General features: G+C 36.5%; 1 protein-coding gene across 2 annotated transcripts; it reads right to left on the bottom strand.

Moving 5' to 3' along the window:
* Nucleotides 1-1767: 1767 nt before the first annotated feature.
* CHIC1 (cysteine rich hydrophobic domain 1) lies at nucleotides 1768-25504 on the bottom strand. 2 transcript variants are annotated; one of them, XM_064518094.1, is made up of 6 exons: nucleotides 25255-25499; nucleotides 18046-18100; nucleotides 9922-10077; nucleotides 6899-6955; nucleotides 6611-6670; nucleotides 1768-5788 (listed from the first exon to the last, which is right to left on the bottom strand). In XM_064518094.1, the coding sequence occupies exons 1-6, from the start codon at nucleotides 25419-25421 to the stop codon at nucleotides 5738-5740; spliced, it is 546 nt and encodes a 181-aa protein (XP_064374164.1). In that variant the 5' UTR covers nucleotides 25422-25499; the 3' UTR covers nucleotides 1768-5737. The 2 variants fall into 2 exon arrangements, with proteins under 2 accessions (XP_064374164.1, XP_064374165.1); XM_064518095.1 differs by lacking the exon at nucleotides 6899-6955 and having other exon boundaries at nucleotides 25255-25504.
* Between the last annotated feature and the right edge of the window lies 1 nt (nucleotide 25505).

Genomic DNA, 25505 nt, shown 5'->3' with positions numbered 1-25505 from the left:
ATATTAAAAGGATAATCCTCTAAACTAGACCCAGCAATTACTGAAAATACAGAAAAGTCAGTAGTTTAGCCTAGATGCATGTGAACTGTCCTGTTCACATGTGTACAAAATAAATAAGTGTAAATAAACAAAGTCCAAATAGGTTAGATCAGAAAAACTGCAACAGAGAAATTACTGTTTTAGCCAGATGAAGAAATAATAGAAAATTTTACATCAGATATGAGACTAAGTAAAAGGGCTTTTAGAAAAAATACGAGCAAAATTCAGGGGTCAATCTTGGGGACTAATCTTTTCAGCAAAAAGATTTTTTAACTTGCTGATGAAATTAGCCAGTGACAAAAATGTGTTTACAGAAGGAATGGAAGAGGATTAGTTGGACGACTTAATAGAAATATGAAATTTAACAGTACAAAAGTGCCAAATGATGGGCTTATGGACTAGTAACAAGAGTGCCTGTTGGGAGTTCACAAGCTGAAAATAACTGAGGAGAAGAAAGCCCCAAATTTATCACAGAATGGCTGTGAATCATGAATGCAGTCCAGCCATTAAGAAACAAAATGTGATCCGTTATAAAATGGGTCACATTATTTTCACAGAAGAGAGGAACCTATTTACATCGTTATATCTGGTGCCTTGAGCCATTACCTGGAATAGACTGTTTCTGGAATAAATGCAAGCAAATGGAAAGCAAGTAGGATAATCAGAAACTAAGAATTTTGCTTTTGAAGGGAGGCTCACGTTTTATTAGGAGGAGAAGAATAAAAACTATTTATGCTGAAGAACAGTACTTACTGGCATGGACAGCATAGTGAGGTTGCTCATTGAAAAGTTCTGAAACTGCCTTCCAACAGTAGAAGCAGAAGCCACCAAACCCCCAATTTTCTTTTCTTTCTTTTTTTTTTTTCTTTAAAGGAACTTTGCTAGTAGTTTAGGCAATTGATATCTCAAACTGTAACAGAGGATTAACTTAATGACTCAACGCAGCATTCCTATATTTGGCCTCACAACCAAGCAAGATTTTCTAAATTTCTAAAGTGTTATGCATTATCAGTTACATACTGAAGAGCAAATCAGTGGGGATGCTCCTGCATTTCTCTGAGGAACTGAGGACAATAACTTTCAACAAAAACATTAAACATATCCATTTCGGAAATGCAATATTTTCCCCTCAGGGTGAGCCAAAGGCTTTAATTGCAAGTCCTGCTTTCACTGATACAAAATTTGCCTGTTAACCCTCAAAATGCTGTGCTGTCCTACATTCACAGTCTTCTGTTTAAACCAATAATTTATTTCACTAATGCATGCTATCCATGCTCAAGTTAGGCTCCCTTTGAGGTCCAGCTACAACAGAATTGAGAAAAGGCCTCTGCTTTTCTCAGTTTTCTGAGTTATGCATCACCAAACTCCCAAGAAACAGCATGGATGTTCTAGATATCAAAGGAGCCCTGCAGCAAGAGACCCCTGTGAAAAATCCTTACAACAGAGGGTCTGTAATCCAGCTGAACAAGTTATCAGCAAGTCTAAGCACAATGATCATTCTGCAGTTTTCTTTTTGGGAAAGATGTCACAAGTTTTCCAATGCTTGTTCTTTGAACCAGCCAAACCATACTCACAGTCCCAATGGAAGCAACTGATCTGGCCATGTCAGAAACACAGCATGTCCCATTTAAAGAAAACCCACCAATATCCCATTCCACTCACAGCTGATCAGCACACAGGTACAGGAACAGACGCAAAGGATTTTGTTTCCATAAACACATTGCACTATTTAAAGGTTTTCATCTTTAAATTTAATTAAAGAAAAATGTCTCAAAGTGATTAAGCACGTCTGACTTCCAGCTTCTTTTAATGGCACAAGCCAGTGCAGTAAGTTGTAGATATAGAGCTCAGTTAGAATTTTATTAAAAAAAACAAAACAACAAAAAAACCTTTCAAGGTGTGAGGTCCTATTAAAAAAGTGGCTGTTCACTTGTAAACAGAATAAAAATAAAAAGAGCGCCATTAAAAAGAATTTTCATACAACTTAAACGAAACCACTTTTCTTAAGCAATACAAGTAAAGTTACAACTTTGTAAGTACACCAAAAGCAGAAAACAAACAAAAAATTGCAGAAGAATCACATATTGTTTACTAAAAGGATAAACTATTTACACTGAATATTAATAGCTTGACACTTTTATTGCTCCAATGGTAGTGTGTTTACAAGTAAGTGTAGTAAAATGTCATAGTGGGACACTAATACGCATATATTTGTTTTTGCATATGGAGTTCTGTACCTATCAAGAAAAGCATAGGAACATTTGTATTTATCAAGACTACACTAGATTTAGCAAAAATGTTTCATTTTAGTCATTCATATACAATCAAATCCACATTTCCTAGATGTGTCTGTATGAGTCTTAAAACATATGTCTTTTTCCTCCTAGAGTAAAACAATTTCACAGATGCAAATGGAAAAATCAGTAGGTTAGAGCTTTGCTACTCCACTCATTCTTTGACACTTAATACTTCTTAAGATACAAAAACGTCCTAGATACAAAACTAGAAAGGAAAATAAGTGTCAACATGTTTATGTGAAAAATCAAACACTGATTAGGCAGACACTATTTCTGTATCTGCTTTTAAAAAATTGCTGCAAACTCACACTAAATACTGTTACTAGTTCCCTTTTCTCTTCATTCTTGGCCCAGTATTTTCTCTTTTGTTGGAACCAGTCAAGGCACTTTCTTTACCCTTACTACTACACTTTGCTAACATCAATCTGTTATATTTCTATGAATTCTCTCTCCAATTAACAAGCATCTTTCATAAATGGTTTTACTAATTCATGCTGACTTCTTACTCTTAAAATGAGTTTTTTAGTCTTACAAAATATAATCATCTGCTGAATGTTCTGATAATAAACCAAAGGACAGCCTAGGCAAAAGAGAACCTGTAGGCAGAACATAGTGCACATAGTTCACAGCAGTACTTACAGCTGCCTTCATCTTTAAATGAGCTACGGAACCTGTGTCTTTCAGATGCAAATAGTATTGCATGCTGGTTTTGCATTTTAATGCAAATCTGTTTAATTATTAAAATATGGAGCTTGCTAAAAATTGCTGTTTTGGCTCTCATTCTTTACAAGTTGCTTTATGGGCACAACTTTAGATGCCTATTAAAAAACAAAAAGAAAAGACCCTTTCATGTGTTGAAGATTATACAATTCATAATTTAGCATAAAGTAATATTTATAGAATTTATGCACTAAATGTAAACCTTTTAAGTTCATATTCCATGAAATATAGTGCTTAAGTAGGAAAGCTCAGGGTATTCTCTCAGCTTGGCACAGCACTTCACAGAAGACAAATCAGATGGAGAGATTTTGAATACGATGAAGTCAGCACAGACTGGAGAGGATTTCTGTTAGCAACGAGACCGATGAACTGTTCAGTATTCAACACTGGCAATTAATAGAACTCTTACTTGGCTTGCCTGTTCTCTCAGTTTGAAAGGAATGCCTTGAAAATGTAGTCACACAAGAAAAATATGAACCTGCTGAGATTTTTTTTTTTTGACTTTCCTACACAAAAAGGAAATGATTAACAGCAAAATTCTGGCATAACAGTAAGAAAGTTCCATCATTCTAAGTTAGCAAAACTAATTAAGCTAAGCTCCCTTTATTTGCTGCCCAGGAACTTACTTGTATGGGAAATACACATAGAATTGGATGTGCTATTTCCATTTTGGTTTACACTGTATTTTTCTACCATTAAGCATCTCTTCTGCTTCCAGTTAGTTAACACTCATCCTAAGAAATAAATACAGTGGACTAAATACTCTAGATGGTTCTGTGGTGCAAGTCTGAGTTGCAAGCTGTAGCTAATGTTAAATTCAGACACTACAGTGTTTTATTCTTTAAATTATGTTATGAATGCAACTGAACATTAGTTGCCACCCATCTACTAGGTGTCAAATGAAACCTTTGCACTAAGCATACAGATTTCAGAGTCTGAAGCATCAGTCTGATTGGAAACTACTGTAAGCTCTGGAGTCTGACATTCCTCAGCTGTACAGTAAGAATGATGAGACAATTGATTCAGAACAGCTTGCATAAAACTGGCCTCCCCTAAACACTGTGTACTAGAAATCTTGCCTACTACAGCTATTAGAATGAAAGAGTTTTACAAATACTTTATTTTAATACAATATTGCATACTGAAAAGATGTAAGTACATTCAGAGGAAATCCCAAGTCACCATGAAACTGAAAAACTTCAGATGGCATCAGGAGGAGTCAAGTAGCTGCAAAGAAATGCTTGGACACTTACGATGATATTCATCACAACTTACAGACACTAAGTCATCTGCTGTTTTACTTCTTATTTCTAATTAGAAAAGGCAGAGATCCTGCATCATTTTTCATCACTTACTATTACCAAATGGTCTTACTTAGGCCAGATGTTCCGGGAAATCCTTCTACAATTACTCCCCTTTCCGAGATCAGACAAACATGGAAGAGTCCAAAATACTGGTGAATTCCACAAGGCATTTGTGGCTGTGCAGACTGCACTTGCATGCCATCCACCAAAACATGCACGAACCCATTCAACTGATCTACTTCCTCCCATCAGCATATTCTGGAATGCTACTCTGATTTAGGTAAAATTTATCTCCACTAGAAAGGATGCAGTATTACTTAGCTCCATTTTTTTCTCCTTAGTAATGAAGGTATCCAATTATGAAACATTTTTTCCTTACTTAAAAACAAACAAATAAACCCCCAAATCCACCAAACCAACAACCATATAAGCCTAGTTTGAAAATTAGGCTTTAGGATATTTTGATAATAGCAGCTACTGTCTATTCCACAAATGTGATTTTTTTCAAAGATGAACAGTATTTAAGGTTCTTATTTCAGGTACTATAAATGATACCTGAAATTAAAAGGAAAAAAAAAAACCAAACCAGAAATGCTATGCATTTTTCATCCATTTACTAAACAAAGTGCAACTGAGCCCTACACATCTGATAGTATGTACAAACTCATTATGGCTTTACCATAAAAACAGCATGTGAATGGGTCTATACAATCAGAGGGATGCTAACAAATGTAATGAATAAAACTATGCAGAATTGTTGGCAATGGAATAATAAGAGCTATATTACATTCTGTAAACCTTGGCATACCACACTTTACATTATGCAAAGAGTCGATATTTACAAATCCATAGTGGGTGAAATAATTAACCCCCTAATGTAAATGATGATTTTGCAAAGTGCAGGACAAAACCAGTGCTGTTAATTGCGAGTCCTATGCAAGCAAGTTATACTAAAATCATTACTACTAGAAGCTTACCTGGACGTTTCTACTGAGGATTACAGGAGTGCGACATTTAGGATGAAATACAGTATGACATGGCATTAGGATTTATGTTTTAAGGACAGCAAATATAGAAATTAATAAGGCAGCATGCTCAGAACAAGTTTAAGCAGCACTGATGTTAGATCCCTAGTGGCAACTATATCAGTTATTGTTAACGTTAAAAATTCAGAGTGCAACATAGAAGCCTCATTTAACATAAAAAAATGTGCAAATTGTTCTCTTCTTAAACAAAAGAAAGTAACATAGCAAGGAAGATATTCTACTGAAGAACATTTTTAAATCACAGCAAAGTAGACCATCTTCTTTCCAAAATCATCTACAAGGCACTAAGGGTAGAAAATGACAGGTAACATGAAAGACCAAACGCTGTTCCTCAGTCAGGTCGAAATATGGGATATTTTGGTAAGAACTCTATTAATATTACCTGTTGAAAAAGGAAAAAAGACAGACAAGAACAGAACACAGTAACCAAAGTGTTCAAACCTTTAGCACAATTTCCATGCACAATTATCTAGTATGTAAGGCTAAACATATCTGAGATATTCTTTAGGAAGGAAAAGTTTCCCAGACCAACAAAAGAGAGATTTCAGTCATTTTGAAATACAGGTCTTACAGGCACTCAACTTTTGGGGGGGTAACTACCTCTTCTCTCCAAGCCTAGGCAATCTTTATGCCTATACGTGAAAGTGCATGGGAGAACAGGACGACAATGGAAACACCTCAAATTCTACTTTTCTAAATGGATTGTCTATCTTGAATAAAACTCTCTGAAATTCAGAGCCAGCAAAAAAAAATCAATGATCCAGACCAAAAAAAAAAAACAAAACAAAACAAAACCAAAACCACAGCCTACTATAGTTCTGCACCAAATATCTGAAGTAATTATAAATACTGATCTATCAGTAGGTAGTAAGTGTTAAGAACCTGTGGACTGGTGTGGGAATCACACCAAGGCATGAAGTTGCAGTGGGTCTCCCTCCTTTCAACTTACAGATCAAAATAAGTTTACTTGTAGTGCAAATGTAAAACTACTATGAAGAGAAAATATGTTAGCAGTCACAATTTGAGTTTCAATATATGCCATGGCTGCTCTCATTATGAGTTGCCTTAGCAGGTACATGCCAAACAAGATGGCACATTTTTCTGAGAGATTTTTCAGGCGGGTGAAAGTCTAGCAAGTTAAGGACTTTCTCTATAAAATCATAGTAATGTTGAATACCAAATAAGTTATAGAAATAATACTTACATATTCCATCATATTGCTAGTTTCGCATTTCCTTTTACTCAGCTTCCAGTGCAAACCAAGCTAAGGAAATAATTATCAGAGGATTAGCCTGTAATACAGCATTATTTTAAATGAGATATATAACATAAGCAAATACCAAATCATTAGGATCTGGACACTAAGATTTAAGATCAGGACTGGATATAAAGTATGGAATTATAACAAGACAGTAAAATTCCTATATGCCAATTATGCAAAAAACTTACTATTCTTAAAACTGAAGAAAACAAGCACTCTAACTTTTCTTACCTTATGATATAGTCTGTTATTTTCCCATTCTAATAACTTCTGAATTGATCTTCTAGTCTAAAAAGTAAGTCAAAACTGTATTATAAATGGTTCAGTAGCCAGCCTCATCCAGAAGAACTTTACTATTGTATTTCTGGCTCAAGATTAATTTAAAATAAGTTAGTTTTATAAAAGCAGAACCAAACAAAAGAAAAACTGGAAATGGAAGCCCTACCATGTCAACTATCCATTCCTCAACAATGGATCTTCTTCAGAAAAAAAAAAAAAAAAAAAAAACCACCAAAACATTTTTTTGTTAACTTGGGACTGGAATTTTCCAAATCCTTTCAATTAGAGGTCCTCCTGAATTTAGTATTTTGGCCAACCATAGCCAAACCAACAAAATATAATCTCCAATCTTCTCTTGGACAAAATGCTACCCTCTCTGTGGATGGATTACTGAAAGCAAGTAATCCACATACATGTAATTTCCAGGTTTTGCTAATGTAATTCTCATCTGAATCCTGAAAAATCTCAAGACCATAGAACTCCGACTCATAACAAACAGAGTCCGTATTTTCAGCTCTTAGATATTAACGTACATATGACCTTCATGTTCTGCTGTCTTCACAAGCTCCCTCATAAGCCCTGTTCAGGGCTTCCACAATACTTACGTGCTGTAAGATCATGGCAACCATCAACATACCAAAGGGAACCCCTGAATATAAGATACAGTTCCTTAATCAGCCCACATCTACAATAGGGACCTCATTGTGACAAAAAGCCAACCCATTTCTAAAACTAACAAGCCATTTCACTCATGCTGGGAGAAGGGAACTTTTTTTTTTTTTTAAAAAAAGAGTTTCAAGATTTTTAAGGTCATAAAAAGACCACTCTGATTACGTTCTCTAACTCCTGCATGGCATGCCATGGAACTCTATCCACTGATTCTTTTATTCAGCCTAATAATGGAAGGTGAGCTAAACCATGTCATTTTAGAAGATACAGAGATATCCAATCCTGAGTCAAAGATTTAGTGGTAGAGAAACCACCATTTCTTTGTAAATGTATTTTTTCCCAGCAACCAAGCTATCTACTTTTTAACCCTGAGGATGTTTCCTGTTCCACCTGTCCAAGTTTCATATTCCAGACTTTGGATCTTGTAATGTGAATGTTTGCTAGATGAGAAAATTAAGAATCATCTTATAGATGTGATTCTTAGAGTGATCAAATGACTTTTTAATGCAGTGTTCAATGAGCTGAAGAGATGCATTGTATTTCACTGCACAGCATTTTTCTTTCTCCAGTTTTCAAGTCATTTTGCTGTTTTTCCTCTGAATCTTCCCAATTCTTTAAATATTTTTTAATGACATGTTGATTCTGAATTGGAAATACTTCAATATTGGTCTTAACAATGCACCACATAATGTATGTCTATACTGCAGTGCTGCCCAGGGATACCAAAATTAGTTTGGAAGTGAGAATAACTAGTGACAACAAAACAAACCCTTTCAATGCTTTTCTATATGTATGTGTAAACATCCCTACATATATACAAGCACATCCAAAGTAGTAACACGAGCTTCCCAAATCCTGCTTGATATATATTGTTTATACCCTTGAGAATTACATTAGTACTACATCATCACATGCACATTTATTTGTATGTTCACTAGTATATTAAAAGTTTCTAAAAATTTCAAATATTCCATCTGTGTATCTTAAGTATGTTCCACTGCAATAAGAAGGTACAAAAATGCCACTAAAATGAGGAAAATAAATCTTCTAACATTTTAATGATACAGACCTCAGCAATTAGCAGTTTAACAAGTTAACACATAATGCTTTCAGTGCTATGATTTCAGCATTTTGTGGCCAAACACTATCTCCTCTAAAGCCTCTGTAAAGCTTTCATCTCCACTGTAAAAAACAAATTACCAGGTTCTAGTTCTCACCACTCAGAAGAGACCTAGATTATAATAATAAGGATTCTACAAAATCTAACCCGAAGAATCTCTATGGGATATATTACATATTGCTTTTACAGGTATGCTTCACTTGCCAGTCAGCGCTACTGATATTTTCTTGAGCAAGTTGGAAAGCTTGGCAAAACACACTTCTATTTTCTCTGAAAAGCACTGCCCATCCCTTGTTTTTGCTTTCAGTTTGCATTCGTAAAGATAAACTCATTGGCAAGAAGTATTACACTTAACATATTTCTACTTATAATCTTCTCCTACACCTAAGTTGACAAGTATGAAAGTTTTTCCCCCCTTAGTCATCCTTGTACTATTACTATTTACATTTCTGGATAGTAAGGTTTTATGGCTACAAGTAGCACAAAATATATAACTGCAAAGAATATTTTTACACTGTTCCCACTTACATATTTCCAACACGTTTATCACCGTGATAAACCAATTCTAAATGTAAGCCATAGAAGTGATTAAGATAATGTTTACTTGATCTTGTTAAGATGTTTTTCGGGATTATTATTTTGGACCCGATTACAAAAGTTCTTCAACAGAAAGTTGACGAAATAAAGGGAAATCCTGACACACTCAGAATGGAAAATCAAAACTCTGATCTTAATAGAAATAGAATAAAATATGTCAAATAAACCAAAGTTCAGAACTATTACAGTATGTGTTACAAAGTTATTTTTACTTTCAGAAATACTTATTTCTGAGAGAAAAACAAGGGTAATTTTCACTTCAGTTAGGGCAATTTTTGAACATCTAGTTTTGCACTGATTTAATACAATTCCTATAGCTTTATAAATCCTGGAAGTTCAGGGTATCACATACTCCATCCTGTTCCTTGAACTGAGATGGGATTAGCTATACCTAGACTATCAATCCAATTGGCAATTCAGTATCATTTACTTCATTAACAAATGTATTTTTCTAAGGTAAAAACTAGAAAAACAGAATAAGCTTTTGAATGCAAATGACACACAGAAAAGGGTTTTGAAATGGGACACCGTTAAACTTTATTTTACGTTACCAGTAACTGCAAAAGAATATAATGAAACATGTACTTACTCTTTTGTTAAGACAGACTACAGGCCACAGGCTACAGCCCAGCGTGCAGCAGCAGCACAGACAGCCACAAAGCAGCCATTTTACATTAACAGGAAGATTCTTTCTTAAACACGCATTCACACGACTGATGCTGGTCTTGAATTCTTCTGGGGCAACCTGCAATAGAAGTGCTGAACTTCAGTGGAAAGCCATTACAGAGTATTTTCTTGATAATTGGCTCTTAGCGATTTAAAGGTAAAGGAAACAATGCCATTACACAATATGACCCAATCTTCCAAAACACTGGTCAGACAGTTATCATGAAAAGGCTCTGTCCTGTAACAAATTCATTTATGGTGCATGCTTTGCAAAAAAATTACATTAAAAAGCTAAACATAGGAACTTAGATGAACAACCTTATCCATATTTCTTGTGCCATTAATAAATCAATCCTCCTAAGGTAATGGCCCCAAACGAAACTGGAAGTGGGACACAGCCATGCAACACACGCACTGGCAACACTGACCAAAAAAGAACAAGAAGAGGAAGAATGAAGGATATCTGATCTGCAGGGGAATGCAGGCAGCTTTGTAGTAAAAAGGCTGTGCTGCGTCACACAGGAAAAAGGAAAACGTGGTCCAAATCTAACTCCATACCAATGCAAGCCTACAATGTACCTGGGGTAAAGGTGGACCTCTGTCCACAAATAATTTGTGGAAGTCGTCTACATCACCATCAGGCCACAACTTTAGTTGCGGCTCCTCCCTAAACAGGGAAGCTAAGAAAGGCAAAGGCTGGACTACATTCAAGGATTAAGACGCGCATCTCGTACAGGATTATGAACAAAACCTATCGGCACAGCATTCTGCAGATTAGATATATGAGACTGAATCATTAGATTCAGCAAATTCTAGCTCAACTGATTTTCTTTTATAGCACAACAACATTAAATGGTGAGTGACCAGATCAATATTGTCTATGTTTATACAACCTGACTGGGAAGGATGCCTTACTCTACAAGTGCTTAATCTGAGATACTTTAATTTTAAAAGTGGATATACAGTGTTTTCTAAAATCTGTGCATCCTAAGGGCGGCCTTGTGCCAACTCTGATTCACATTAGCTGAACAAACATCTGGGATAGTTTAAAATGACAGTGCCCTGATTTGTTTGTTACCACCTTCCTCGAAGAAGAGGCAGAAAGAAACATGAGCTCATGTGCTGTTTCAGGTTACCATCCAATATTTTAGTGCAAACCCATCTTCATCACCAGCTGGAGTCAGAATACTCGACTGTGATCACAGCAGATAAAGCATAAGCACACAGCTCTGTTCCACCCAGTCCCTTAGCTAAGAAACAACCTCCAAAGGGCAGAGGCACCCCAAAAACTACCTCAAGTTTTTCCAGAATCCTTGTGCAAACACACAAGTATTGTCTTAACAAAATCACTGATCATTCTGAGAAGTTTTAGCCCAGATGGAAACTTTACAGAGATGTAGAAAGATGTAAAATTAACTGTTTATAAGTTCATAAAGTGAAAATACAAATAAAATGCTACTACTTCAGTGACAGCCCCCCCAAATTACTAAGCCTTGAGCTTTCACTGCTTAGCATGACCACTTCTTTTTGTTACGGTCTCACCTACTTATCCAGGATGAGAAAGCTTTCAACAGCACAGATTTCTAAGCATGAAAGAATTTTACATCATTTGTAGTTTGGTGCAATACTATTTGAAATGTCAGCTTTTCTTTTTTTGGAGTAAACTAGACAGTATGTGACATCATGGTTTTGACATTTTATCCGCTAAGTTCTCAATTTTAAAAATAAGGTTTGAAAACCAACTTCTTAAAATGAAGGAATACTCAGAAAAGCTTGCTCAAAATAACATTTTCTATATATAGCCACTGCAGATTCACAGTGGAAAACTGCATGCTCTATCAGAAATAAGCTCCTCCAATGGCAGCCTGTTTCTTATGAAAGAATGAGAGCATTTAACTATCCACATGCCCCAAATCCCTCATGTCCCTACAGAAGAGCTACCGGACTCAGTATCGAGAAGCAGTCTAAGCACATCCTGCATTAGCACTCCACAAAGGATATCAGCTCTGCACAGATGATCTACATAACTTGAATCCGACAAGTGAGATACGGACTCAAGGTATTAAGTGTAGCTTGAATCCAAGACGGCACCCTTAACTTTATTCTGCTTTGTGAATCCAGACTCTGGATTGTGTTAATCAGATCCAACCTCAATAGACTCAAAAAGTCAGGTGAAACAATTAAAAAAAAAGGGAAAAATGTTTCTTTCCTAACCACTTGCCATGTTGGAAAAAAAAAAGAAAAGACATAATCTGTATTCAAAGCTGTGCAACTCATTTGATTCTGCAAACAAACAAAAAGAACAAAAAAAATTAATGATAAAGACACCTTTCACAAAGGAGCATGACCAGGGGAAAGGAAGTTGAGAGGACTCGATCCTGCTACCTCCACCTATTCACAAGAGCTAAATTCATTAAAACATTGCAGGAAAGGGATTAAATAAATGCATCTGTTTCCTGGCCATTCAGATCACCATGCGATGTAGAGTCAGAGGTCATTTGGGTTTGTACACAAGCCAGGTCTACAGTTAGTAACATAAGAATGTCAGTTAACATTGTGATTATCTTATAGTACAAAAGTATAAGTACACAGCAAGTATTTCAAAATTTGGCTTTTTTTTTTTTGAAAATTAAAAACATGGTGCAACACAGGCAAATCATGGAGATTCTTTTTTCCAATACTAAAAACACTTCCTTACAATTCTTTTCACATATATGCAAAATAGAACAAATCCAGAAATTCACTTTAGACTGACTGGAACATCAGCATTTAAAATGTATTTTCTATCAGATGTCTTATTCACATTAATAAAAGAATGATTGAAAAAATAAAGAAATCAAAAAGCCCAACACAAATAAGCAAAAGGAAACGGAAAGACTCCATGGACAGGGACATTTTGAATGAACAGGAAATAATCATGTCGTAATATGTGCAAAGCAAGCCTGTACTTGCATGTGTCTGAAACAGAAGGTTTTACAGGTCTCTTTGCAAATGCCAGCTCTTATATCTAGGATACCACGAACATCACATGCACGTGAATAAGAGCACTTTGCCTTCATTAAGGGAGCAAATTTTGTAGTAAAGATTGGGTTGGTGGTCTGCAGTATGAGTAACATCAAGCAGTTTGAGGTCAGACACGCTTCCAAGTAAATTGGGATTATGCATATCAACAACCGAGTGTTCTTGACTTTTAAGGAGGTTTACACGTGGCTCTTTTTAACATTTAGATATATACAAATGGCACCTTCCTTGATAAGACCCTTGAAATTTGTACATGGATCATCCTGTTTATTTTAAAGATAAAAATAAGGCCTTTTTTAACCCCATTAGTACTTGTGCAATAAATTCCACTAAGAAAGGCGAACATTCCTTTTTTTATTAGTCACAAAGTTTGCTGGACCTTGACAACAACCACCCCCTCCCCAATACAGCTGTGCAAACCTACCAAAGAACGGAGTTGCACAGCAGACAGCTTAGCATAACATGAAGAAACTTTGTTATCAGTGACAACATCCAACACGGAAAGAAGTGAGCTGGATTCTTAGGTCTCAGATGGCAGAAAAATAAGTGTGTGTGTTGGGGAGGGGAGGGGAGAATGCACATATAGGACCGAGTAGGAAGACACTGACATGGTAAGATTCCCTTTTTCTATTCACTTCTAGAAGAATCTTTTTTAACTTTAGGTCAACAGTTTGATGCTACTTTATAAGAACATCATTAAAGTACTCTCATTCCTACATAGGATGGTATGGGAAATGGCTAATTTTGGATGCCACCAAGCAGCACAGAGAAGATTTTTACTTCAGGTATTTTGGTGTAATGTTTAGGATAATATAGTATTATGAAAGTGCCACTTCTACCTCCTAAAGTACCAAATGCTTTCACGTAACGGTGTATCTCTTAGCTGCAACATAAGATGAAATTACTTAAGAGTATACAGTTCTGACTAACCAAGATTACTGCACATATTTTTCCCTTTTAGAAACCTAACCACAGTAAGTATTTCTGTCAGCCAGTGACATCTTCATTTGAAACTTAAGGAGCCAGTGACCAAGATACGGATCATTCTGTGGTAGAGAGGAGAAAAACAGTTTTGTTCCTCTCAGTTTATAGCTCCATTCAGTTAAGCAGCTGTTGTTACAGAGTGACAAAGGACTAAATACCTGTAAATAAAGTAACACTGTACTAATATGCTATTCAAATGAAACAATTACCTATGAGGTTTATTGATTTTTGGCCTAATTTTAAATCTTGCCATTGCTGCAGCTAAAGATAGTGAAACATTAATATGAAATGACCAAAATATTTCAAATAAACAATGGACATTTAACAGCACTTCCTGTGCAAAGAAAGGTCACTAAGAAAGTCTAGATTTGAATAATTTTGGAAAGGCACTTGGAGAGTTTGTGTTCGAGTCTTGAAAAGGAAGAGATAAGTACATAGCTCCTGGCTGTGCAGTACACCTTGTAAAGAGACATTAGCTCCTTTCAGGTCTTAAAAGAGCCCCCAAAACATAAAAGGAGAGGAGGGAGTGTCATAGTATTTTACAACAGGATGCCAGAGAATCTACAAACACAGGAAGAGAGCAAGTAAAGCCCAGCAGGCCTGATCTTCCTCCTTCAATCATCGTGATCACAAACCCTATCAATCACATGTTGCAATGGGATCACAATACCAAGAATACATTTATGGCTTACACTTCCCTGCACTGCACACTCATCTCTGTATAGGACCCTTATTGTTCTGACAGCAGGGCAGGAAACACCACTTTCTTCCCTAAGGCTCACTGGTTCCATCATTTTCTTGTCACTTGAAGCAGTGTGTGCTTTGTGCCATATATCACGAGAAGTATTTTTTTTTAAGCTTGGTTTAAAATTCATAGTAGTGAATAAACTGCCTATACTTTTAGAACTAGCAGGTATGCTTTGCTTTGGCACAACTACAAATAAAGCTGCTTTAAAAACATATTTTAAATGCTTGTTTCAAAAAAAAAAAAGAAAAAAAAAAGAAAAGAAAGAAAGAAACCTAATAACCCTTTAAAATTGTACCATGCAGAATTTAAATTTAGCCAGAATTTAAATCTAGCCAAGTCCAATCACATTATTCCAAGATAAACATTATGTCTGTGTTAAGTGTAAGTCCAAACGTACAAGATTTTTTTTTTTTTTTAAAGAATCAACTGTTTAAAAAGTCCCCCACCTCTGTCTTTATAAATCAGTTGAAGCTATAGATAAATATCAAGTTAAGCTAGCTGAATTAGCTGGGCCCCAATATCTGGCCTACCTGATATTTTCCTTTTCTTTATTGTTTTATTGTCTATGTAATGTCCTCAAATATATGCATCCACGTCTCCCCCCAAAAAGCAACAAACATCTCATTTAAATATTAAAGATGCACTTACATGCATCCTAGCTGTAGACAACAAATCTACAATAACTATCCAGAACCTGTAAAAATGGGGAGATGAGGAGGTAGGGGAGATGGCAGAATACTTCAGATAAAAACAAATTAGCGCAAGGTGTACTGTAGTCCTTATGCAGACGGGTAAACTGAGGATCAGGAAGCTTAAGTAAGTTTCCTAAGGCAATACAGTGCTACAAATCAAACAAGTTAGTGTTTCTGGGAGAAAAGTGTAGCTAGTTTTTATCTATTTTGGATTTTCATCCAAAACAATTAATTAGAAAGAAAACAGCGCACAGAGGAATCTATCAACCATGCCTAATGGCTTCACCTTTTCTACTCCATTAGCAGATGGGATATATTATCAACATCAAGTCACAATGGACAACAAAGCCATCTAATGTAATGTTACATGCACATTCTGAATAAAGGATGACACTGCTTTATACTAGCCATTTATGCATGTAAGTTTATTGTAAACATTTTAATCAAAAAATAGTACTAAATATAAACTGTCACTATGCTATGCATACACTGTGATTTGTAAAAGAAAAGCAGAAATTCTGAAAGCGATGCATCAACTGACTATAATACTTTCTATTGTGAATTATTTAGAGGGCATTTGAAGAATACTTTCTTACTGGAACAAACTGACTGAGTTTTCATTTTCAGTAGGGATAAAGGTGATTGACTGCCATAACCAGCAGAAGCAGCAAATTATTAATTTCTTGCAATTCATGAAAGCATTAAAAAAAAAAAAACCCACAACCCTGGCTTTTAATGTCCTTGATGACAATGTGTCAGGCAGCAAGAAAAACTGTTTACTACCTCATTTGATTGGTGTTTTCTGCTCACAAAAAAAATAATTTCCAAAGTCTTCTAACTGAAAAAAAGCCCCTCAAATCTGTATATGAGAAAAAGTTCACAGAAAATCAAGATTCTCGGTAGAAAAAGCATAACTATATACAGCAAATCCATGTTTTGTGTGACTGATGCTGTCACAGATTAGATCTGTAGAACAAGAAGGGGAAATGCCAGGCAGAAGCATTGCTAAATTAAGTCCAAGCAGTCAACTGAACTTTAATTTAAATTTTTGCTACACACACTGTGTTAAAGCCAATTGCTCGTTGTCCATTTAACAGGAGGACAATCAAGTGGAAAATATGACAGGTATTGAGGTTTGTATTAAAAAGCATTTTTTTTAAACACAAACATTTTAGAGATACAGACAGAGAAATGCAATTATTTCATCGAATTAAGTTTTAACATTCCCTGCTAGATCTTTCTTTTAGGTTTATTTACAGAAAACTACAGATTGATTAAAAGATTAAAAACTGGTAAGATAGTTCCAAGAAGTCATTTGTGGCTTTTCAGTGATCTAAAAGAGTTTCTTGGAAAAGAATAAGCTTTTGACGTGCAAGGTAGTTAAATACAGATGGGGTCACCATCAGCCTTCACATTAGACACTATGAAGTCAATAATATTCTTCCATCTGTTTTCAGTGAGATTCTGAATCAAGGCAAGAGCTCCTAGGCTGTCTTTTAACATCCAGAAATTCCAAACAACCACCTACTTTTCAGTTGGACTGCTGTCAAGTAATGCTGGACAAATTCAACTGGAGAATTTTATCATTATACTCCAGGGTGAAAGTGAAGGAAAAAAAACAAAAACAAAAAAACAGATTTGCCAGAACAAGCAGATGTCATCCAGCTGCATTTCAGTATATTGTTAATATGACTCAACAGCTACAGCAAGAGTCTGCAGAGACCTGTGAGGCTGTAGCTGTATGGTATGTCATTAGAGACAGTAGTAAGAGCCAAATACCTTCTTCCTTACAAACTCTGGAAAAGATACACAAGGGGGCTATAAAATGAAACAAAAGAAAAGCACTAGAGTGAAACAGCTGAAAGAAAACATACATAAGAGAAAAAGATCAAAACAAAACTAGACAATTATGAAAAGCATTTAAAGCAATAATCAATTTTGTTACAAGATTTCATTAATAAATCACTGTGAATTAATATTTATTGACTAATCTTGCATTTACAAAGAAAACAGGATTCCAGAGAAAGCAAAGACCACAGCAATTTTTTCAGAAGAAAACTAAACAATTGTACTGGTGAATATATACTAAAAAACTACTTAATTCATAGATCTGACACGTAACACCATAACGTCTTGTTCCTTAACACTATGGAAAACAGCTTTTTCTTCCACAGGAGTGTCTAAAAATAAACTTAAAGCTTGACACATATTAAACAAAGAGCGGCCTAGTATCTGAAGTAATTGAATTCATACAGCAGGTAGCAGAAACTCTAGGTATTTATAAACAAGGGTAAATAAGCCTTGGTTTCATGTATATTGCTGGAATATTATCATGCCACGTTGAGTTTTTCTGTGCTTAGAACATCAGTAATGACAAAAATCACTGCAAATTATTTTTCTTGTTCCTTAAAAAAAGAAAGTACACTGTAAGGGGTTGGTCATTGACCAACCAGTTCATACAGGACAGAGTTACTTCATCTTCAGCGCAGTGCTGACCTGCAATAGATTTCTGTTTGGATTCACCAACATGTATTTGTAGCAGAGAAACCACTGGATGCAATGTATCTTTCCATTCAAAGGAACAGTTTAATCTCACACTTACCTTCCCTGTCAGAATAGAAGGAAATTCTGTGTCAAACTTGTTGCTCAAGCCAAACCTTGAAAACAAAAGAGACAAACAAGATATATTCCACCTAACTTATTTTGTTTCCCTTAATAAAAATAATAGCTTTTGTATTTTAAAAAGGAAAATCTTTTGTCTTTATATTCTATCTCTCTTATCTTTGCATTTACATCATTCCACCTGCTTTTTGCATATCATCCATAAGGTAGTTTATAAAACAAACACCCCAAAAAAGAGAAGTATAGCTTGTTGCCTTACTTCAATATCTTCAGCAGCTAAAGCACAGAAATTTCTTACAATGGGAATATGGCAAGTTTCAGTCTTTCCTTCCTTACAGAAAAGCTCTAGTTGCACTAGTTCCACTAATCCTTTTATTGCTATTTTTCTTACTCGTACAATTTATTCATATGCAACAGGTAAATGAGTTTCTTAAAACTAGCTTAATCTTCTTTTTACAGCATTTATAACCATATATCTAAATAAAACACAGCTTTGACCTGAGATAAACTATCTCAAGCAAAATGCGTATGAACTTCAAGAAAATTAAGTCTTAGGTATCCCTGTGACTAGTGGTCCTTCAGTGAAGTGTTCTTGTGATGGGCATCAGGTAAGCCTTTATTACAGCCACGGAAAACCACAGCAAGCTCAGTATTTTGCAGAGTTGAGAAACTTTGCTGGGAAAACTTAACCAAACATACTGACCGAACCCACAGTTTCAATAAGCTGGTTTTGTAGATCAGCAGGACACTGACAGTGCAGGCTGACTTGGCTTTCCCCCCTCCCCCCCTTTCTCATTTTTAAAAGCATGTATGAAGGCAAGAGGTTAAACTCTGATACTAATCCTGCTAGCTTGTGCAGATTCACAGAACTATATAATCTTCCATCCTCTCCACATCTTCAGTCTTTCCAGTTCAGTAGCATAATGAAGTATAACTGTAGCGAGCCATTGGCATCTGAGCTACAATCTTTTACATTGGAACAAAGCTGTTTACTGTACATCAAACTAAAGGCTTCACTGTCAACTCCGCTCAACTGCCTGAATATTTTTGTTCAACAAAGGGGAAAAAACAAAGTCACAGCCAAAAGTAAACGTATGAGCACCTTTTGTATTGTTTATTTATTGTAGAAACTAATCTTTGGGGAAGACAGTATTTGCTTCAAGTCCTTAATGGACACTTGTACAAATACTAATATTGCTGAAATGCCACCAGTCCCCTGCCATTACATGATATACATACATATATATATATATATATATATATATATATATATATATATATATATATATATATATATACACACACACACACACATATATATACATATATATATATATATATATATATATATACACACACATACATATATATATATACACACACACATACACACACACAAAGTAGTAATTCAGATATCCAGACTTGGCAATGTAACTTGTTTAGAAGTACAAACAAGTGTGTAATTATCTTCAAAGAAGAGAAAAGCATAATAAAAGAGCTTGTGCTGTCTTTAGAAACCTACTAAGCTAATTAAAATGTTTGTCAACAGTACTAGTGACAAAGTCTAATTAACTACTTCAATGGCTATTTTAAATTGGAGCATATTAGAGTGCTAGTTGTTTAGCATGTTAAAATAAATAAATAAATAAATAAATCAGAAGGGTAGATACTCATTTAAACATTTCCGAGCCTCTCTCTCAAGCCATCCTAAATACTGTATCTAACTGCCGCTTATTTGCGTTCGTTTCATTCAAGACATTTTCACTGAAAAATTTCTAGAAGCACATGTGAGTGAAGCACGGCATAGGCTATAACACGTTAAACTGAACTTCAAAGCCATGATACTAAATGAGTGCTACAAATATAAACAGTAAAAAACAATAAAAAGTTCGGCAAACACAAAGGTTACTAAAATAAGCACATTTCCATTTTCTTTCAACATAATCTGGCAGGTCGGTTTCCATTCTTTGTAGGTGTTATTTTTAAGATAAAATACTCAAGTTTTGTTATATGAAATACTTATTTTTAAAGAAGCTTGATAAAAGTGAGATAGCCTTTTCAGTCTTAAAAAAAAAACACAGAAAAGCCTAACAACAATATGAAGCACATACACAAGCTCATTCTTGAGGAATAGTGACTTTTCTGTCTATCAGTAGTGAAACTATCTGAAATGATCACAAACTTTTAGCAATCAGACAACATAAGTAGTGAACTACTGGAAAGTTCAGGGAATACTGCAGAATTATTTACTGTACCCATGTAACATAAGACTAGCTGCTCTGAACTGAGCCAAAGGTCCACCTAGCTCAGGACACCGAATTTTGCAGTGGCCAGTAGCAGATGCTTAAGAAACAGCAAAACAAAAGTGCAAGTGGGTGCTAGCATTTCCCCAGCATACTCTTCTGCAATTTCTGGTTCAAGAACTTCTTGAGCCATAAGTGGTGCCTATTATCTCAATGATCATACACTCACTAAAATTCCCATTGCACTACCAATCTCCCCAAAGAATAAAATAGATTAGTGCTTGGTGATTTAGTGCTATTAAGAATGTAACAAAAGCATGAGGTATTTTACTGGATTAAATTTGATGGCTGATAAACTCCTGAAACATATTTAAAGCCCCAAACTTCTAACAGCTGCCAAAACATTCTGTTCAGTTATAACATGCATCCAAGAAATCTGTTACAGAAGTGCACGTATTTTATACCGATACCTCCAAAATGGCTATAAGAATATAAAAGACTTTGACTATACTGAAAACAGAATTATGCTACATCATAATACTACATGTTTAGTCAGCATCATTGATGGCCTGTAGCACAGTCTCGCTATTGTGTCTCCAGAAGTTTTACAGACTATCCTCTTGATGATTTATCACATAGTTCAGACAAAATTAAACTCCCATTAGCAAGGGGAAGGGAAGATTCAAAAAACCAATAAAAAAAGTATTTTTTAGAACAATAATTAAAGCAGAAAGTTGTATAGTTCTAGAGCTATGTGAGCAACTTTGAAAATGCACTTAAGTTTTAATAAAATATTCAAAGTAAAAAGAGTTAAGACCTGAAGTCTTGATTAAAAGAGAAATAACTTCCTAAGACCTTCTACAAGAGTCTAATCCATAGCAATAACTGATCTGGCATGATTTAGCCTATTAAGTCTTTTAACATCTAGTAGCTTAAAAAAAAAATCACTACATAAAATAAACTCAGGTATCATCATTTAAAACATCAGTTAGTGACCACTTATTTTGGGGTTATTTCTCTGGGTCCTTAGTGTAAGACCTCACATTTAGAAATTCAGGTGAGTCACATCTATACTTTAGTTGCAATTTTCTCTCTGGATAAGAAATACCTCTAAAAGCAAGGTACTGTTGCCTATAGACACAAACACTAACATAGAACTAGGACGATCTCAATTTCTAGTTTTCTCTCTCTGTTTTTATGTATGGCATCAGACAAGTCCCATCTTCCCTATTCATAAAATGGAGAGAATACAACTTAACACAGGCAGTTGTAATAATATACATCTCTTAAGTCTCTCAAAAATGGAAGCCCCGAAGGCATATCCTGAATCATAAGTTGCAAATTCCTGCTGCCACAGGTATCACATTACATAATTCCTTCCATTAATTTACAAAGTATTATATGGAAGTGAGATATCTTGTCCCTAGAACTGAAATAGGCAGAATTTGGTGAACATTTTCTAGTATTCAGAATTATCTACTATTTAGAAACATATTTAGAGGTGCTTTACCTTTTTCTTCTTTTGACTTAAACAGCCCTTCATTCTTGTTTATTCCACTGTATTACTGTATTTACAGATAGTAATCAGGCCTATTAGACTGCACGAGCTAAACCTGTTTAGTCAACTCTCATGTGATAGGCTTTCCATCCTCCTTTCAACAGGGTTCCCTTCCCCATTCCTAATCCAGTTTAAATTTAACCTGTCTTGAACAGATGAACTCAAATTCTATGTGTTATTCCCACAGGAGACACAAAAAAAAGCTTTGTATGATGGTAAAGAATAAAGAAGATATTCACACGCTGAAATCTCCTTGAACACCTTGTATTTCTCTTTCTAGTCTATGACTTTTTCCACTGAAGCCAACACAACCACTGAAGGGCACAGGGCAACCTTACTCACAGATGATGTTTTAGAAGATTAATTTTTTGATAGCTAAGATCACTTGCTATTTTAAACACGTGGAAGATGTATAACTCTGAGATAATCAGAGGACAAAATCCAAATGTCTTCCTACCACAACTGAGAGTACTTGGTTCATGCCTGCCTTTCCTAATTCATGATGATATGCCGTTCGTTAGCACCTGGATTACAGATCCCTGGAGCACTCCAAAAGAAAACATAATGGAAGGGGGGGAAAAAAAAAAAAGTTAACTTCTACCCAAAACTAGCAGGTTTGCAGATTTAAGCAGAAATCACAAACTGAAAGATGTCAATTCACATGGACTTAATAACATGGAAGAATAATATGTCAAATAAATAACCAAATTAAGAGTCTGTTTACTGCTCTGTTTTTGAAAGTTATTGCTGTTTCTTTGGTGGATATATGACCCAGTCTTGGCTAAGAATGTTTATGTTGAAATACTTGGATATGCCACCAGAATCATGCCAACTATGTAAGAAACTGAGAGCAATGGGCAATTTACAGTTCAGAAACAATGAAAAAGGCATTTACTAGATCCCAGTAATTTCTCAGTACTAAAATTGAAAAGCAGGGGGAAAACAATAAATGTGACTGCTAGTTAGTTTTTTTCAAAGCAAGAATCTTCTAGAATGAGAGCATTGAGCAATATAAGCATAAATTCTGCTACCTGCTTTCATCACCTCTCTTTAAAACAAACAAACAAACACACACACTTTACACAATTAGTCTCATCATGCACAGAGGTAAAGGGTTAGCAAAACAGCCAGAGAAAAAAGCAAAATCCTGCTAAAAACCCTTAGAAGATTCCTGGAACCTATATTTAGTACAGTTGGATACTGCAGTATAACTCCATTAGGTTCAGCTCAGAGACAAGGTCATATGAGTAAAAACTGTCATGCAAGCAACTAATATATTGTTTGAATCTACTAACTTGGGAGTATTTATAAGCAGACTGTACATGAACAGCTTGACCAGAAGGTGACACTGGAACTAGAGAATTACCCCTTCTCTATACATCAAAAGCATCCAAGAAGGCCTGTGTCAGAGGAGGAACTGAAGGTATCTGAAACAAAACCCAAGGAAAACAATGGATTTTCTTTCTCTCTCTCTCTTTTTTTTTAATGCCTGCCCTTCCCCCTGCCTCCTTTTTCTTTTTCCTCAGAATTACAGTGTGTCTCACTTTTGCCAGGACAGAAATTTTATCAGTAACATTCCAGATGGGTTCAGAAAACAAACAAAAGTTTTACTGGATGACGCATCTCACTTCAGGAACTAGAGCTGATTGCTTCTGAAGCCAACTGATTTCAAAAGAAGCAGCATTTGTGTGATCAGAAAGTGACAGAGTTTCAGAACTGATATACGGTAACCAGAAGTTCTTTAAGAAGCAAAACATCCCTCATTAAATAAGGAGGTTAGGATTATATCCTATACTGCCTAGTGTTTATTTACACTTTATTGGTAGCATCCACTAACTGTTTTTATTAATGTAAGGAGATTTTAAAGATGTCATGGTCTGATAAAAGAAACGTCGTCTTCTATCATCTTCCCAGGAAGGCATATTTGTCACAGACAGGGGAAAGTGAGGGGAATGGGAATTCAGTTCAGCTAGTTACACAGGCATGTATGCTAGCTCATGATTCTCACATCACTTAAGCACATTGCTTTCTTTCGATGTAAACATCATTAGTTGACCAAGATCTTGGAGATGCTCCCGCCCATCCCCAAAAGATGTTGGAGCCAAGAAGAAGCTTTAAGGAAGATAAATCTAATCCACAAAAAGCATCACAGCAGACAAAGCAAGTGGGTGGGTACAATTTTTCAGTTTAGTGCTTAAAAACAGGTAACTAGTAAGAGGGGTATATGGTATTCTGATCACTTTGCTTGTGTTACATTCCTCCTCAGGTTAAATCGCATGCTATTTGGGGTCAGGATAGAGAGAAATTCCACCAAACAAGCAAGTACACTGCGGTGCAGCAGAAAACGATCCACTGGCACTAGCTCAATGCAAACCTGATTTGGACTTACATGATGGGCACAGTATCAAATCCAACATTAGTTCTCCTAGGATGTGAGTGCCTTCCCCACCCAGTGTTTTTGCTGCAGATAGCTAGATCACACTGCACCTATTTACAGAGAGAAATGTGTATTCTTTTAAGCAGTCCAAAGATGGATCCAAAGCAACAAAAGCTTGATGGATCTCTACAGCATAAAAACGTTGATGACCCTCTTCCTGTCACATAAACAAACGTAACAACCAACAACTTGTTATGGATGCACTTTGTTATATTTCTCCACTTGCAGGAGTAGGAATATTAAGAAAAAAGATGTTGCATATTGGGCCACACTGTCAGATCACCTCACGTTCCAACTGTACAAATAAGCAGCAAACATTCAGGCTTCAGTTGTGTTCTGATGATAAAAACATGTAACCTAAACCTAACTCACAAGCAAAGTTTGGAGAACATAAACTACAACGCAGCCATATGTCTCCTCTGCAGTGCAGCGTAGGGACTCAACAGCTTCGCTGAGACAGAGAAGAATAAACAAACAGTTTAATAAATTCATTGAATAATAAAATTATCTGAGCAAACACGTAAACCATCAGCTGATGCTAACGTGGCGTGGCATTAACTTTCTATCTAAGAGCGTTTGCGATAGGAAGCACACTCGGGTTGTCAGGGCTGCTTCTGCACAGAGCAGGCAACCGAACTTCACTCGCTCATTCGTGACTTCGGGTGGCCTCGAGCTACCGGAAAACAGCAGGTTTTCCGCCTTAACACGTCCAAAGCAAAACCCCTCACGCCAACGCGGTGCCCCGCGGGGGCCGGCGCAGCAGTGCTGCGGGCGGCTGGGGGGCAGAAGAGGGATGGGGCGCAGTCCCGACGGCGCGGAGCTCGCTCGCTCCCTCCCTCCCGCCTCCGCTGCGCCCCGCGCCGCCTCCCGGCCCCCCGCGTCGCCCCGCCGCGCCGCGCCGCGCCGGCCTGCCGCCGCTCCGCGTGCCCGCCGCCAGCCCCCACTCCTTACACGGTGATGTGCCCGGCGCCCCGTACCGCCACGGGGTCTGGCGCGTCTCGGGGCCGCGGCAGCTCCTGGCTCCTCACCACCGGCTCGGACTCCTCCTCCTCCTCTTCCTCCTCCTCCAGCTCATAGATAGTGTCGAAGTCCGCCATATTGGGGAGTAGTACGCTCATCTCAACCCCTCCCCCAACGCGGCCTCCCCGCGCGCCTGCGCACTGCGTGCTGGGGGCGGTGCCCCGCGGGCCACGGGCGAAGCG

The sequence above is a fragment of the Dromaius novaehollandiae genome, chromosome 11 (genome assembly GCF_036370855.1).
Source record: "Dromaius novaehollandiae isolate bDroNov1 chromosome 11, bDroNov1.hap1, whole genome shotgun sequence".
Taxonomy (NCBI): Eukaryota; Metazoa; Chordata; class Aves; order Casuariiformes; family Dromaiidae; genus Dromaius; species Dromaius novaehollandiae.
The sequence above is the reverse complement of the archived record's forward strand: the minus strand, read 5'-3'. Positions and strand labels throughout refer to the sequence as shown.

What these genes read in the sequence shown, in the direction of transcription:
- CHIC1 (XM_064518094.1), bottom strand. Translation starts at nt 25,421, where the DNA reads ATGAGCGTACTACTCCCCAATATGGCGGACTTCGACACTATCTATGAG. An exon ending in CTTCTATTCTGACAGGGAAG is followed by an intron (nt 10,078 to 18,045) that starts GTAAGTGTGAGA and finishes CTTCTATTGCAG; the next exon opens with GTTGCCCCAGAAGAATTCAA. An exon ending in ATAACAGACTATATCATAAG is followed by an intron (nt 6,671 to 6,898) that starts GTAAGAAAAGTT and finishes TTATTTCCTTAG; the next exon opens with CTTGGTTTGCACTGGAAGCT.